This window comes from Trichomonas vaginalis, chromosome III (assembly GCF_026262505.1).
Source record: "Trichomonas vaginalis G3 chromosome III, whole genome shotgun sequence".
Taxonomy (NCBI): domain Eukaryota; phylum Parabasalia; order Trichomonadida; family Trichomonadidae; genus Trichomonas; species Trichomonas vaginalis.
The window spans coordinates 4,747,685-4,764,323 of record NC_067205.1 but is presented as its reverse complement, the minus strand read 5'-3'; the positions used below and the strand labels follow the sequence as shown (position 1 = coordinate 4,764,323).

The following is a 16,639-nucleotide window of genomic DNA, read 5'->3' as shown; positions in this document are numbered from 1 at the left end:
TTTGTATGTCTTCAGAAATTTTTGCATATCTTTTACATGTTGTTCGTTCTCTTCTTCTGTCATGAGTTCCGAATATTCTAAATTCATGTTCTTCATATGAGATAAAATTTTATAAAAAAAATAAAAATTAGCTTAGATTTTTTTATTCTTCCTCTTTGAAGTTATCGAAATATTCTGTTATTTTTTCCTTCAGTAATGTTAAGTTTCTTTGAATGTAAGTATTGTGCAACCTTTGATGTCATAGTGTGTTTGAGGAAGAGTATTTTGACAATTTCCTTTATTGCTCATTCGGTGTCATTGAAATCGGTAAGTTTTCACGATAGAACCGGTTTCTGTCAGAATATATTTTAGCTAAGTCATAAAAGCTCTTGTTGTTTCTTCTCACTAAATGCAACATAACCATATCTTTATCTTCTTCTTTCTCCAACTCTTCAGTATATATCATATACTTATAACTCTTTTCCTTTCCTTTGGTACTGAACGCGGTATTCTTTTCTGTATGCTTTGTCTTTGGATTCAATGACTTCATCTTTTGCTTGAAGTTTCTTTCCATCTCTCCACGTTCTGCTTTATATAATTCATCTAACATCATGAAAATATAACAAGCATAACGAGGTGAAGCCCATATTGCTACAGCGTTTACTAAAAGTCTATGAACATAATAACCTTTCAAACCAGGAGCCAAATTCTTGCGATTTCGTACGGAATCTCTTCTCTCGGTTTTCCGAGGGAAGCAATCATATGAGGAAATTTTCTAAAAGTTCTTTTGTCTGTTGGTTTTCAAACCAATGATAGCTTGCTTTGTAGAACGAAGAGCGTTCATTATACTTTGCATTTGGTACATATCGTCTTTGACCGAACGAATGAGGCGAAGTTGTTTTTATATTGTATGTATTTGTATTCTTCATTTATAGCTTCATGGACTATAAACTGTTGTTGTGTTCTCTGATGTTGTCATTACTGTCTTTACATACAAAATAAAAAATAAAAAAAATAAAACTAACTTTATTTTCTGACTTTCACAAAAGACCAAAAATTAAAACACTTTACATGTATTTTCAGCAACTTCGTCAAATAATTTTATAGCTTTATCTATCTCATCTATTTCAAACGTTTCTTTACCTTCGTGGGAGCACCATACATTTTCTCAAAAACTTCAAGCAGTTCTTTCAGCAGCTCTCATATCATTAACAAACACAACCTTGACTCTATTGACTGACTGTCATATCTTTTAGTTATATTATATGTTCTTCCTATCTTATATCTCTTTGTGTTGAAGTCCTTCGGTTTCTGAACGATGTAAAGTAAGCCTTCACTGCAACGTTCCGTATCGAATGAACCATATGTTATGAAGTTATATCCAACAACTGGTCTAACCATAACAAAACTATTGGTATAAGACTTTTGTCTATAAGATATGCTCTTGTTCCATGAAATGCTACTGATATCATAAGCTCAGGATTCTTGTCAAAATTTTCTGAGTTGAAGCATTTCTAACCCAGTCGTTTGTTTCTTTCCAGATGGAGATATAATGTCTGACAAAGAAATTTGTTGTATTTCTTTGAGTATCTTACGTTTAAATCACTATTCTAACCACTTTGGTGTCATTGTCTATCTTTCTAACTGTTTCAAACTCAATGTTTGTCATTACTGTCTTTACATACAAAATAACTAATGAAATTCATTATTTTGTGCTGAATTCAATAAAAATAATTTGAGGTGAAGAGGTGAGATCTCACCTGTTTTTTCACCTCTTTTTTCACAAGCGTTTTACATGAATTGTACGATGTATATTTGAAATCCTAAACAATTTCGTAGCTTCTATTTCTTCTTTTAGTACATCAAAAGTTTTAACAATGCCGAAGGTTTCTTTATATTTCTTCTTGACGTCAGACAGAAGGAAATCTTCTGCTGTTGGATAGTTTTTATTAAGAAATGTCAACATATCCATTTTATCTTCTGCTGGCTTTCTGCTTCTTTCTTTAAGTCTGCATAGTCGTTTCGAATTCTTTCTATCTCTTTGACTGAGTAGTTATATTTTCTTATTGCTGCTTTACATTTTGAACATTGCGGCATCGTTTTGCGTTATACATTGAAATAAAACCAGCTAGAACAACTAAGGCGTCAATGGTTTTCTTTAAACTCAAAAGCTGCTGGTTTTATCTGTTCATCCATACCTTACCTCTTCTATCTTTATCTCTTATCTGCCATACACATTTTGCAACTAATGAAACAAAGTTATCGTATGTCTTAAATTCTTCGGATTGTAAAGTCAGAAATAATTTTATAAACCATGTCGCAATCTTTGTCCATAACTTTATGGTTGCAATGAAAACCCAGGAATTCATAATTTACCTTTCGTATGAACTTCTTTATTTCTACTGAGTCAGTTGCTTTGACTTCAATTTCGTCGAATTCAGGAATAGTTAGTTTTTGCTGCTGAATTTCAGGTAGTTTAGGCAAATGGTCGATGAGGTCCTCCATTTCATAAAGATACTGTTCATTTGTTTCATCTTTCGCACTACAGTCTAAATTACTTGTTAAAAGTTCTTGCTTTATCTTCTGGATTTCTGTTTCAAAAGTATATGAAGAAGGAATAAAGCTTTTCATCTCTACCAACATTGACGTAGGATTCATGACTAGCGAGTTTGGTGCTGTAGTTGTTTGAATTGTTGTTGTGCCGATTGTTGAAATCATATCTTTTATACAAAATAAAAAAATAAATAAAAATAAAACTAACTTTATTTTTCTATCTTAAGGAAATTCATGAAAATTCACGAGGAAGCTAAAGCAATCTGAGCCGCTAAGCGGCGAGGGTGAAAAAAGATGTGAAAAAACGGGTGAGATCTCACCTATTCACCTAAACATTATTTTTGGTGTAAATTTATGAAAACATTAATGATATCATGACTGTTCTCATTCATGTCTGATTTACATCTAATGAAAAAGTTTAGAAGAATTTTCTTATTCTTTCTGGCATATTTTTGTCTTTCCAGTACTCCCGCTCTAATGGTCCCAGATGTGTTGTCTTTGACTCTCTCAAGTTCTTAGATGGTATAACATCTTCAACGCCTCCTTCATATCTTACTTTATAAGTGTCATCGTTTATGTTATAGCCAAGTATTTCAATAACCACTCCTCGCTTTGCTTCGTCAATGGTTTCAGCAAGTTTGCCATTACTACTTTCGACTAATTTGTGACGAGGGTAAAACGCAATAGAGTCGTCAGCAGCTTTTATAAGATATCCATTACCTTGCGTAGAGTCTACGATATAATAGTTTCTACTTAACCTTAAACGTTTCTTTGTCAACGGTTTGTCGTCAAGAACTACACGAACTTTTGTACCAGGAATGAGGGTAAATTGTGTTGAATTTCTGATATTTTGTGTTTGGCTTCGTTTCTTTTGTATATACTTTTCTTCTTGTTGTTGTATCATTGAATTTGGTGTATGTCCTGTTGTAGAATGTGTTGAGGAATTATATACTTCGAGAAAATGTTTCATTGTTTCTTCGGTAAAGTCTCGCTCTTGGTTTAAATCTCTGAGCGTTCTTATGAAGCGGTTTATGATGCCGAGTATGTTATGGTTATGGTCTTCAGTAGTGTAGTGAGTTATGTTATGCTTAATGAGAAATTCTGTGATTTCATTGCTGAGGTATGCACTGTCTTGGTCTGATGTTAAAGTACTTGGGCTATGTTCTGCTACAAACTTTTGTAAAACTCTTAACACTTCACGAGTTCCTTTATTTTTCATTGGATATGCATACGCTTTGCGAGTGTTAACATTAATGAAGATGAGGAATGGTTTATGTCCTCCTTTTCTGCTTTGAATGAGAGTGTCAAATTGGTATGCGTCAGGAGCGTTGGAGTAAATTGGTAAAAAGTAGTCGTAAGGGTTTATTTTTGTTTGATGTACAACATTTTTGTCAAAGAACCTTTTCACTTCAGCTCTGTTAGTAAATCCCCAACTCTTTGCAGCTTCATTGAATTTCTTAAATGACCTCCATGGATGTTGTTCGAATACTTCTTTTCAAGCTCATTTATGTAAAGTTAAAGATTTTATTCTAGGCTCGAGCGCGTTCATTGAACGCGGTACCATGCGAATATAGTCACAAATGGTGGCATATAATCTTCACCCGAGCCTGTTGGATTTGTTGTGAAAGTGTGTGAATGATTTCCTGTGGTTCCACAGAAAATACCTGCGCTTGAATCTACTGGGTCACTTGAAATATCATATCTATGCATTCCCTGTCTATCCGAACCTGCTGCAAGATTTGTATAACCTCTTTTTGTTATTGAATGTGAATGATTACCTGTTGTGTTTGTAGTTCCTGTATGAGTGTGCGGTGGAAGGTTTGCTTCTTTAATTTTCTTCGAACCTCCTGTTTGCTTTGAATATCTAGCACAGTATAAGAATTTGTCTACAATCTGTTCCCACGTACCAAAACCTAAAACTGTTTCTGGATTTGTTGATTTCATTGACGTATAAATAGAGCCTATAGGATATAATGTTTGAAGTATTTCAGTCTTTAATGTTTGAAGCTCTGTTTTGTCTGCTTTCTTATCTAACATTGCTGGTAGTTCATATGCTTCAAAGTTTCTGGCATGACCTTCGATATTCCTGCAACTGTTATCTAAATTGTTAAGAGTATCTTTTACGCTTGTACTCGGATTCTCTAAAGGTGCACTTGAACCCAAATCATAGTTCAATATTATGTCGTCTGCTCTAACAGTAGTGAAGGATTTATGTGTATGTTCTTTGTCAGCTTTCTTATCTAACATTGCTGGTAGTTCATGTGTTTCAAAGTTTCTGGCATGACCTTCAATGTTCATACATTTACTATTTAAGGAGTTTAGTGTATCTTTTACGCTTGTACTTGGATTCTCTAAAGGTGCACTTGAACCAAGGGTATAGTTCAATATTATGTCGTCTGCTCTAACAGTAGTGAAGGATTTATGTGTATGGTTCTTGTCGGCTTTACTGTCTAATGTAGCTTGAAGTTCATTTATATCGGAGATATTGTGTTTATGAGATTTCAAAACTTTGTTCGTTGCGTCAAGTTCATCTTTGTCAGCTTTACTTTTAATAGCATCTTCAAAAGTTATTTTTGACTTAACTCTCAAAGTAAATCTTGGTTCAACTAATACACCTTTAACAGAGAAAGTAGAGGCATAAATTTCATCGTTATAACTAAATGCTTCTAGCGCTTTACCCGTGTCATAATGTACAGTACAGCTTATGTCATAACCTTTAGCACGAATGTATTTATATCTTCTTTCATTAACATCTTCAGTGCTTATTTGTTCATCCTGTGTTAAATATCCATGGTAGTCTGTTATAATCTGTTCGTCTGAAGTTATATAATGAACGTGGTTCTTGACTTTATCACTCAGAGCTAAAAGCTCATTTTTGTCTGCTTTTTCGGCTAATTTCTCATTAACATCATTCACTTCTAATTCAACTCTTCCGCCAGAACTCTTATTATCATTAATCTTTTTCATTAATTCGGTAATTACGTCATAAAGACTATATTCTGTTTTCGGTTTTGTAAATAATGAGTCAAAATTTCTTTTCATCATTACATCGCTGACATTAATGATATCACCAATTCCTTTTTCATTTATTCTCTTCATTAATTCTGCAATAATGACGAATATATAATCTGTTAATTTATTCTCTTCATCGAGGGTTATAGAATGTTTTGAAATTGAATCATTAACTCCTCTAAATAAATCAATAACTTCAGGATACACGTTTTTAATGTCTCGAATAACCCGACCAGTATCCTGTTGTTCATGTTCTTCGTTCCCGTCGTTACGTGGTTTTATATCTCTAACCATCATCAACGCAGCCATAACCGGAGGGTTTGTTGCTATCTGTTCGAAAATCCGTCCGTTATGTACGGTATATCTAAATAATTTCTTTGTGTTTGTTAAAACATTTGAAACAAGTCTTTTAAAACCATCTACAAAATTTCCTGTTTCACCTAATGTTCTTGCAGCATTTACAAGCTCACCCATTCCCGCTTTTGACCCCAAAAACGTCCATATTGCATTTATTTCACTCTGTATAGTTGTCCATTCAGCGAAACTAACACCCGCATTCGCTAAGCTGAAAATGAAATTCAGTGGATCGAACTTAATTCCACCTTCTTTTTCAATTTCAACGAACTCACTAACATGAGATTTTAAGTATTCTTTCGTTAAAATTGTTTTCCCCGACGTTATGTCATTAACGAAACTATCACCATCAAAAGTTAACGAATTCAATTTCGTCGTTGATGCTTTTATTTCATACACCGCTTTATCAATAGTTTTTGGCTCACCTTCTTTAGAAGCATATGAAACATTAATGAATGAATTATATGTATTCGTGAATGAATTAAAATCAATGATTTTCATTAATGACGCCTTTAATGATTCATTTACTGTCGAATCCCTTAAAGTAATTAATGAACTGTCATTTATGAAAGGTACACTGCAAACCGTCGAGTTTGGATCAAATGCTGTAGTTGGTGCAGGAATATTAATGATATAAGTCATTAAATCATTAAGTGACGTAAATAATGTTGTCGTTTTTGATTTAATTTCTTTAGCATCTGTTATATACGGTAATTTTATTTCTGTAGTTTCTGAATTAAAGATATTCGCTAAAATGTTTTGTAAACTGTTTTGAACAGCTGTATAAACCGTTGAATTCGGAACTCTTACGATTTCACCGTCCTTAATAAAGGGCATTGCACATGGTGTAGTGCTTGGGTCAAATCTTTTTGGGTTATGATTCAACATATATTCTAATGCTTCATAAACAGACCTATATACGGTTGTATTATCTTTTTCAATAATTTCACCGTCCTTTATAAACGGCATAGTACATGAAGTTAAAATAGGGTCAAACTTTTCATAGTCCTTCCATGTTATGTATTTCTCAGTATTTCCATCAGTGATAACAATATATTTGTCAGTAAGTGTGAGAGAATATTGACCAAAATATAAACGTTTAGCTCTGTCAGCTTCATACACATATGCAGCTATACTCATATTTTAATGAGAATAAAATGTTGTTCTATTTGCAAAGTACAGACCCAAACGAATACGGGACAGTAAAGCTACAAACAAACTTAGGTCTACAGAATGAGGCGCTTGCATTCAGAATGGTTGACTTCAATACTATCGCTTCATTCGTTATAACAGATGAAACAGATTTCATGGAGATTGAAATAGATGGAAAGAAGCACGAAATAAGATTTCACAATAATGTAGAATATAAGATGGAAACATTAGCTGGAGTGTTAAATGCTCTCATAAATACACAATAAACAAGGATAACGAAGAAAACTTAATGAATGTTAAACTTATTGCAGGAGTTTTGAAGTTCAGTTATGCGAAGGAGTTTAAGATAACACGAATGAGTCATAGAGTTCAATTGCTTCTGGGAGCATACCATATGACATTTCCTTTGAAAAGTGTTGACAAAACGATTGAGATGAAATCTGTTCCATACGTATGTTATGGTAATTGTTTATACATTGAGTCTAAAATAGCTAATGTCACAGGCATTTCAGGAGTTAATAGTAAAGGTTCAGTAGAATATAAATCCTTCTGTTATGCAGTCAATTCAATGTTCATTCCAAACGTTCCTGTCATAGCAACTCATTTAGGTAAATGGGTTCGCATTAGTCCTCATAATTTGAAAGACATGCAATTCAGACTTGTTGACTTTCAAGGAGAGCCTGTAGAACTGAAGGCACCAGTGCGAATGACTGTTGAAGTTGACTTTTTAGAAAATATTAAATGCAACAGCTTACAAGAGAACTCAGAGCTAAAAATATAAAGTATGAATGTTATGTATTAGGTCATGAACTTTGGTTGTTGCTGTTTGATGAAACAAATGAGTTAGTTATGTCAGTCAAGAGAACAGAAAAATATTGTGTTAGTGAAAACTGCACCAAGTCAATAAGATTAGGTTTGCATTATGAAGATGAGTTCGATACTGTTGAAGAAGTTTTGGATAGATATTACAAATTGCTAACTTGAAATTTTTTTGACTGACGGCGCAAAGCGCCAAGATGGGCTCAAAGAGCCCTCCTGACTGCTTTAATTTACTAAAACATATTTCAAACAAAGTTTATATTCTGTTGAAAGTTTTGTATACTCGTTCGAATATTTATACTTAAACTCAAATCCTGTAGTTCCTGGTGTTTCAATGATGCGGATGTTACCTATTTTCATGAATAGTGGAGTTTGACCACAGCATTCGATTTCAGGGTCGAGATAGTCAATGACACATTGTTTCCCTGTTATTCGTGAGATAACATTTTCAAGGTCCTCCTTTGTTAGAATTATTTGGTTCTTGCTTATAAGATTTACCAAAAGCTTCTTATCGTCTTTGAGTAAAATTGTTTGGTATAACTGAAGAAGGTAATGGTCTACGTTATCTGAAGGATTTGTTTGAACATTTGTGTAAGGATTGTCGTTGGCTTCTCTTGAAAGAATTTGGTCTAATGGTGGATACTCTAACTTAACATCTGATGTAGCGTTAGCGTTTGAAGCTGAGTTTAAATTCACCGACTTAAGTTCTGGTTCTTTTTCTTTCAAACACTCTGAACTATAGTTCTTTATGACAATATTGTTTGTCGTTCGTGAGTCAACATTTGATGTTGGTTCAATTGGAACATTAACGGCACCAGCTAAGATGGATTTGCTTCTCATTTCATATAGAATAAAAACCTTTTATATGTATGAAATGAACAATATACTCGACAAGGGTTTGAATGTAAAGCTAACGAATGAAAATATTGTTGAATTCACTGAGACAGGTGCTGTGTATAAAGATGTAGAACTACTGAACAAAAGAGCTAAGGGAAGAAGCAGGAACATGAACAAAGGGTGGAAGCCTATAAAAATTTATGTCAATGATGGCTCAGGAGGTTCAAACATAAAGTATGCAGAAAGTTATAGAGTTTATGCTCTCAAAGGTGAAAAGCCTTCATTTAAGAACAGCTATTCTAACGCATATCCTCAAAAGCTAACGGATGGGGAAGTGGATGATATGAATGACAGCAAAAATATTAACAGAAATGGCGACAGAGATGCATGAATTTGTTTACCATCAGTCAATTGAAGGTTAAACTTTAAAACAATGTTGGTCGTTCCCATGGAATATTTTTGACTTTAATGGTATTAGTCATGATATGAATCTCAAGGTATGAACGAGGAGAGATGAGAGACTTATATGCTTCCCAAATTTCTTCAAAAGGTAATGTTATATCTGACTGTTTCCAAATGAGTTCAATATCATAACGTGAGAAACCTTGAAAGATAACGAAGTCAGTTATGAGACGTTTTATGTTTAAAGCTAAAAACCTCCATGTTTGCATAAGTATTGCTACAGTTAAATGGTAATGTCTGACTTTAGTAATGATGTTAGCTAATGGTGAGTCTGGTTTTGACACTAAACCTTTACCAGCGAAGTCGTCACAAACTAATAAAGTGTTTGATGGATATTTTTTGAAGGGGTATTTTGAAAGTTTTGACAGAATGTAGTTTGTAAGTCGTTTCATATCGTAAACTCCTGAGTATTGACGTAAGTGGTGTTTGTCAATAATTCTTTCCATCTCCTCAGAAGTCTTTTGCATTCCTGACTGTATAAATTCAACGATGGCATAATATTTCCTCTTACGTCGAATGTAACGTTGAAGAAATTCAATGAGTTCACTGTCTGGAACTTTAACGACAGAGGCTTGAACTTTTGACATAAATGTTTTCGCTGTTGAATCCATAGAGTCTGAAGTTGCTGATATAATGATTTGGTCATAATATGAGTCATTTCCTAAACGTTCTGTTATGAGTATATGACGAATGAGGTTAAATGTCTTACCTGAACCCATCTTTCCACAATAGAAATACACACCATTTGAACAGAACTCATAGTCCTTACTGAAAGGAAGAATGAGAGAAGAGTTAAGTTTGTCTGTAGTTTCATTCATGTCTTCATCTACGTCATGTATTAAATGCTTCATTTTATCTCCATTAAAAATGCAAGTCAGAAATATTCAGAACATAGCACCGAGTCTAACTGACAAGAGTATAAAGATATACTATGAACATGTTATGATGAAACCAACCAAAATTCAAGAAAGTCAGTATACTTATGAATATCCAAGACACTGGGTAGAGTATGTAGGAGGTGAGAAAGCTATTGAAATCAGACAGGTTCGAAGTATTCCAGCAGGAAGAACAATATTATTGAAGAACTTTAATTTTTTGAGGTATAATGATGAAACAAAGAAGCAAGATAGTTTTCCTGTTGCTGTGTATGTGAACTTAGATACAGGAGATGACATGAAAGTTTTTAATACAAAGCTTCAAACGGTAGTGAGAGAACAACTGACTGCGGAAGGACATCCATTACCTTCAGAAGTTACCATAGCATATAATTTTGAAACAAACTCAATAGATTTTAAAGCCATCTCTGCAAAGAAGTCAGGTTTTACATTTAATGAAGCAGATGTATATTCGAATGAAAACTTCAAAGCTATTGCATGGTTAGATAATGACGATTGCTTTAAGAAAATATTTAAATACAGTGACTCAACGATGTCAATAGATGACCTTCGTGGAATGTTACCATCGACGTTTACAGTAGAAGGTTCAGCAGGATTGCTTACAAGATTGTCAATTGGTGGTATTTGGTCTCGTGAGAACATTGTTATAAAATCCAGTATAAGTGAATTTGCTGAAGAATCCATATTATGTCTTTCAAACTACATGTATTCGCCGCCGAAGCATTATAGTATAACAAACTTTGTCAGTAAGTTTAACATAAGACTTGTCGAACCTTCTTCAATGAAAGATGTTGTGCTACCCAAAGACGGAAAGGATGGACTCATTATTGAAATGATTTTAATTGCATATTAAATGAGCTTGTTCTTGAAGGTCATTCATGATGAAATAACTGTTGTAGAAGATGTTAGCAATTGTTCAGACATTTTGAAGCGTATAGATGAGATAAGAAAGAAGTTAGATAGACCGCAAAGTGGTGAGGGCGAAGCCCGTGAGAACGCTTATGTTTCATTGACTTTCTCCAGTAATGAGAACTTTTATGAGATAATATTGAAGAGAGATGATTTTAATATGGTGTAAATGGTAGCTTGGGCAGCTTTAGGCGCAATGGGAACAAAAGCATTAGCATTTGGAGCAAAAGCACTTGGAGCTTATGACGCAGTAAATAAAATGAGTGGAGGAAGGGTTTCAAAGACATTAGATGCAAATAAAGGGAAGATTGGAGGCTGGGTTGCAAAGAAGTTAAGATTAAATAAAATAGGGCTCATAAATAAAGCATCCAATTTGGTTGCGACTGAGTCAGAAAATGCTTTAGGAAAGGACGATGAGTTTGCAAAACACGCAAAAGACTTTAATGACCAGATGAAAGGTGAAACAATGCATTTAAATAGAGTCGATGGAACTAAAGAAAATGTTTCTTCTCCACCAGTAGTTCTTCCGTATGGTCCCTATGGAATGTATGGAAACCCTTACGAAAGACCATTTGACCCATTGACTGGTGGAAGTAACTGGTATCATTACGGCCGAAGAAGAAAGACAGTCAAGTTGGAGACAGACGTGAAGAAAGCAACTAAAAAGAAACCAAGGAAGAGAGTTATAAAGCAATGAATTCAACAGGTTAAAAAACCAAGTGAGATCTCACCACTTCACCTAAATTTATTTTTGTGCTATGTTTTCATACGTGTGAGGGTGGTGATATCATTAATTTTTAAGTTTATTTTTTATTTTATTTTTTATTTTATTTTTATATAAATGACAGAACAAAAGCAACTCATACAAATCAAAACATATAACAAACATACATTTAAACATTTATTCTTCCTTCCTGAGTATAACATGTTCTTTACACTTCATCCTAGACCAGTTGACTATACACTGACTGTTTATAAAGATTGTCATGGTAGTTTTATAAAAACTTATGATGATGAAGGTAAGTTAACAAGACTATGCATTTCAAAACTTGAGAAACTTTATGACTTCAAGTATGACTACAATAGAGTTAACATTGACGATGAAGATATAGAAGAAAATTTATGAGAACGTTTATTTTTTCATTAGTGAGTTCGTTAGTGAAAATGTTAGTGAGGTGAAATGGTTGGCGGTTTTGTAAATATTTAAGGTTAAGTTAATGTTGTCGTTTGTGTTGTAAAATATACGTTAGTGGTTTTGTAAAGTGTCAAATTCACATATAATGGGTAAGTAGGTGCGCAGTGCCACAGTACCCAACTAACCCATACTAACTTTTATTTTATTTTTTTTATTATTATTATTTTTATTTAAAGGTACAGACACTTTTTTTCTGACCGGATTTACGCCATATACTCAAGAGCATAGATTGCATATATACCATATATACTAAATGTGTCGTATGAAGAAAATTGGTCTTGCCAATTTTGTGATATATTAATCTAGAATTTAATTAGAAGATATAAGTTAATAATGCATATGCTAATACTCTGCATCATTTTTGTAGCTTGAGTAATGCATAAATATATCATTCTTCAAAAGATTCTGTGAAATTTTGTTTCAATTTGTTAACAATAATGAAGTATCAGTAGTTATTTTTACAGAAATTCAATAACATATGGTGAATAACTAATAATAAATCCTAAATTTATGCTTGAAAAACGAGATCAGAAAATATTTCTTTAAAAAATTGATATTATCGTTTTATAGCAATCCTATCGTAATATGCTAATGTGTTGAATCTGATTTCTTAAGTAAAGTAGGCTCAAAAATGCTTTGAATACATGATATTGAATCGAAATACTCATTGTTAAAAGGAATGTATAACTTTTAGAGATAAAATTATAACCGAATCATCAAGTATACTCTAATCATATATAAAAATCTGTCTTTGCTTTAAGTTTAAATTCCAAAAAAATTTCAAAAAATGAAGAATAAAATGAAGAAATACAATTTTTATTACAAAATCCCAAAATTGTGATTTTTTTGGAAAAATGAATGTGTTTTATAATTGATGTTGATGCAAAATATTTCTTTATGTTCCTGAAAAACGTCGATATTTCTTGAATGCAAAATTTAATTTTAAAAAAACTAACAATTTCTTAACTAAAGAAGAACTATTTGTGGTCAAAATCCAAAAACATATAGATTACCGAAAAAAATAAACATAAAATATTTATATTTATTAAATACAATTATTTCGAAGATACTACTTGAATTTTATGTAACTCAAAAGTAATCTTCTTCTTGTAGGAGTAAAACAAGTTGCAAGTAATAAAAATTCAGAATTTTAATTGCTGGTTGTGCGTTTGCACTAATATTTATTTGATAACTGTATGCCGTTAATTATGATAACAGCTAATTTACCAGTCAACTATTGGGTAATGTCGATTTTTGATGAAATGCAATCCGTTTCTAAAAATTGGCAAGACGGATTTTTTTCATTTTCTACGTACTTATTATATATTTGTATGTGATTCATCCCCATGATTTTCAAAGAGAAAGCGCGGTCTCAAAAATATTTTATAAATTTAATTTTTTATGGTAGAGATTTTCCGATAGGGTTATAAGTGTTTTCGAATTTTAGTAATCTTGGCTGATCAAATGATGAGAAAATTGATAGGTTGCAAAAAATCAAAATATGTTCTTTTTTGCAAAGTTTAGTTCATGCAACAAACATTGCATTCTCTTAAGAGTATGCTAATGCTTTGCTTGCTCTAAAATCTTGGTGATATTCAAAGGGTATTACGAGTTGTGAAGCTAACAAATGCCCTTGATTTTTTAGAATTTAAGGTTAAAAACTGTCCGTACCTTTTTTTATTTTTATTTTTTTTTAATTTTTTTTATTTTTTTATTTTTTTTATTTTTTCCCTTTCTCTTTTTCAACATTTTAGAAACTCTATTTTTTAATTTCTTTTGGAAATCAATACATTAATAGAAAAACTAGAATATATGATTCATAATCACTATATATCTGTAATATAAACGCTTTCTGTTGTTGAAGCAATTGAAATTGAATTCGAACAAAACTTATTTTTTCTATTTCTTTGGTTGAAGCAATTGAAATGGAATTTGTATAAGATAATTTCACTGATTTTATATCTGATGGTTCTTTATATGGTTTACTAAAATCATCAAAATGTTTAGTATATGTTTTAGGTCAAATATAATGTTTTGTTTTCTTAATGAGGAATTGAAATATATATATTAAACATTTTGATGATTTCCGTTGATTGTATTCCTAATGAAGCAAACTGTTATCACCTGGTTTAATAACAATACGACATGGAGTATAATCTGCTATCAAATCAAATTCTGCAGAAGGAATTAAATCTGGTCCAAATCTTAACTTCGCTTCTACAGGTTTTGGATCAGTAAGATCTGTGTGAAAATATGTTCCAATTCCAACTGTTTCACTTTCGAAAGCTTGATGAGATGAAACAACTCTAATAACTGTAATTTGAATAATTTTTTCTGAAATGAACTGAAAAACTAGAACATATGATTCGTAAACACTATTTATCTGAGAAACAAATACTCCTTTAACAAAATTTTGATTTGGATTTTTTTAATAGAAATTCCAAGGTGTATGCTCTCAACTAAAGCAGATTTATTTGGTTGAAGTATTTGATTTGGAGGAGATTTTTGTTGTTAAACAAAGTTATCATTGAAATCTCGTTTTTGTTTAATAGGAATTTGTGGAGGATCATATGAATTAGGTGGAGCATAAGGTTTCACTGATGGTATATATCTGATGGCTGTTCAAATTGTTGACCAAACTCATTAAAATCATCAAAATACTTAGAATTTGTTTTAGGTCGCATTTAATCATCATAGTTGAATGGTTCATATGTATTTTTTTTTCGAAATATTATCATTAGCAAATGAGTTGTTCTTAGAATTATCTAAATTCTGCTTCAAGTTCACTAATCCTGTTTCGAGATTCTCTTAATTGAACAACCATCTTGTTGTAGAGATCTAGTATTCGCTGATAATCCTTTGTAACATGATCATATTCTTCTTGAAACTTCATTGCCATTGATGTTTTTGCTTCTGTCATAGATTCTTTTCCTGCAAGTATTTGTTCGAGTTGTGCAACACGTTCTTTCAGATTTTCATTAATTTTCATTGATTTGACGTTCACTTTCAAGTAAATTTTGAGTTTCATGAAGAGAATCTGAATAATGAGTATAAACTTCTCATTCAATTTCAATTTGTTGTCTGTATTCGATTATTTGGCGATTTTCTTTTCTTAAATTTGAATATTCTTTTTCCAATTTCTTAAGGCTCTAGTTCCACATGATTATTGTATATAGTTAGAACGAGTGGATAATGAGGAGTAAAATATACCATTAGATTGTTTATACATCCACCATGTAAGAAATTTAAATAATATCTGATTTCGAAATTTTCGAATTTAACTATATTATAGTTTGAAAGATGATATATGTTAACTTTTCTATTTGATATATGACAAATAAAGATTTTTTGATAATTGATAATTTGAATTTTATAATTATAGATTTTGAAGCATAATGATATCATAAATGAATAAACATGTGGTTAATTATAACATTTTTATATGATTGGATTAGCTTCTTACCTTGGGATTAAGTTATTGAAAGTAAATAAAGGTCACTTTTATAATAATCAAGTTTAAGGTTCAAATTTTATTTATAAAATCGATTTGATTCAACATATTGGAAAGGAATTTAAAAAAAAGGTAGTGGGGCTTCCATGCGCGTTGCGCCCTCTAGCCCCGAAGATGTTTAGTATAAAACCGCTTTTTAACTTCACTTAAAATGCCACGTAAGCTACGTAAGAATATACGTAAGAGGAAGAGAGCATTGAAACATCCAATAGTAAGACTGACACCACAACAACAGTTGCAACAACAAATGCTGAATGACCCCACTATGTTGCAACAAATGTCAAGCAATCCTATGCTTTTAAACCGAGTCATTGGTGCACAGAGTGGAGGTTTAAGAGCGGCACTTTTAGCGAAAATGGCAGGCTATGGTGGAGCTGCAGACGGAACAGCCTATAACCCTCAAAGTCAAATGAATTTGAGTTCACTCAAAAATCAAATAGCAGATGTCAAAAAGTCAAACATAGACATACAGAAACAAATAGGTGAAAACGAAAAGAAACTAGAATATGACAGACACACAAAGAAACTCAATGAGTTAAACGTAGAGAAAAAGAAGAAAAAAGAACAACTGAAAGAACTAAGTACAGAGGAATATGCGAAAAAAGTGTCAGAAAAAGCAGCAGAAGTAGCAAAAATGGAACAAGATGTTTTAAATTTGAAAAACCATACTACTCAATATAAAGTACTGAAAGATGAAGAGATAAAACAAAAAGCCCTGAAGACATATATGGATAGCGATGAGTATAAAAAAGAAGTTGAAGCAAATGTAAAGGCAGAAAAACTTTTACAGTTGCAAAACCAAACCGTACAGTATGAAAACTTAGCACAAGAAAGTAAAAATAACGACGCAGCCATGCAAAAGGCAATGAAAAGCGCAGAATATATAAAAGCTAACAATGACTGGTTAGATGCCCAAGCCAACGCTAAAGCAGCCCAACTTATAGGGTCAATAAGGACAAA

General features: G+C 32.3%; 8 protein-coding genes and 3 pseudogenes across 11 annotated transcripts, besides 1 other annotated feature; 3 read left to right on the top strand and 8 right to left on the bottom strand.

The window, feature by feature from the left end:
* Positions 1 to 12,305: part of a mobile genetic element that runs on past the window's edge.
* Positions 231 to 823, bottom strand: TVAGG3_0642550 (annotated as a pseudogene). The gene has a single exon. A coding segment is annotated over exon 1 (593 nt).
* On the bottom strand, positions 1,760 to 2,697 carry TVAGG3_0642540 (annotated as a pseudogene). The gene has a single exon. A coding segment is annotated over exon 1 (938 nt).
* Positions 2,951 to 3,502, bottom strand: TVAGG3_0642530 (integrase core domain containing protein family; the record flags this gene model as incomplete). Its single annotated transcript, XM_051241320.1, has 1 exon — positions 2,951 to 3,502. One exon carries the CDS (start codon positions 3,500 to 3,502, stop codon positions 2,951 to 2,953), a length of 552 nt encoding a protein of 183 aa, XP_051087907.1.
* TVAGG3_0642520 (uncharacterized protein) lies at positions 5,719 to 6,786 on the bottom strand (the record flags this gene model as incomplete). The annotated part of the gene is made up of 1 exon (XM_051241319.1): positions 5,719 to 6,786. A coding segment is annotated over one exon (1,068 nt), but the record flags the coding sequence as incomplete, so codon positions are not given.
* TVAGG3_0642510 lies at positions 7,056 to 7,831 on the top strand (annotated as a pseudogene). The gene has a single exon. A coding segment is annotated over exon 1 (776 nt).
* TVAGG3_0642500 (uncharacterized protein) lies at positions 8,095 to 8,709 on the bottom strand (the record flags this gene model as incomplete). Its single annotated transcript, XM_051241318.1, has 1 exon — positions 8,095 to 8,709. The coding sequence occupies one exon, from the start codon at positions 8,707 to 8,709 to the stop codon at positions 8,095 to 8,097; it is 615 nt and encodes a 204-aa protein (XP_051087905.1).
* On the bottom strand, positions 9,364 to 9,986 carry TVAGG3_0642490 (protein of unknown function, DUF4106 family; the record flags this gene model as incomplete). Its single annotated transcript, XM_051241317.1, has 1 exon — positions 9,364 to 9,986. A coding segment is annotated over one exon (623 nt), but the record flags the coding sequence as incomplete, so codon positions are not given.
* Positions 10,149 to 10,343, bottom strand: TVAGG3_0642480 (uncharacterized protein; the record flags this gene model as incomplete). Its single annotated transcript, XM_051241316.1, has 1 exon — positions 10,149 to 10,343. One exon carries the CDS (start codon positions 10,341 to 10,343, stop codon positions 10,149 to 10,151), a length of 195 nt encoding a protein of 64 aa, XP_051087903.1.
* TVAGG3_0642470 (uncharacterized protein) lies at positions 10,918 to 11,142 on the top strand (the record flags this gene model as incomplete). The annotated part of the gene is made up of 1 exon (XM_051241315.1): positions 10,918 to 11,142. One exon carries the CDS (start codon positions 10,918 to 10,920, stop codon positions 11,140 to 11,142), a length of 225 nt encoding a protein of 74 aa, XP_051087902.1.
* Positions 12,306 to 14,929: 2,624 nt separating the features above from the next.
* On the bottom strand, positions 14,930 to 15,157 carry TVAGG3_0642450 (uncharacterized protein; the record flags this gene model as incomplete). The annotated part of the gene is made up of 1 exon (XM_001283686.1): positions 14,930 to 15,157. One exon carries the CDS (start codon positions 15,155 to 15,157, stop codon positions 14,930 to 14,932), a length of 228 nt encoding a protein of 75 aa, XP_001283687.1.
* Positions 15,158 to 15,830: 673 nt separating this feature from the next.
* Positions 15,831 to 16,338, top strand: TVAGG3_0642440 (protein of unknown function, DUF4106 family; the record flags this gene model as incomplete). The annotated part of the gene is made up of 1 exon (XM_051241314.1): positions 15,831 to 16,338. A coding segment is annotated over one exon (508 nt), but the record flags the coding sequence as incomplete, so codon positions are not given.
* Positions 16,339 to 16,639: the final 301 nt, after the last annotated feature.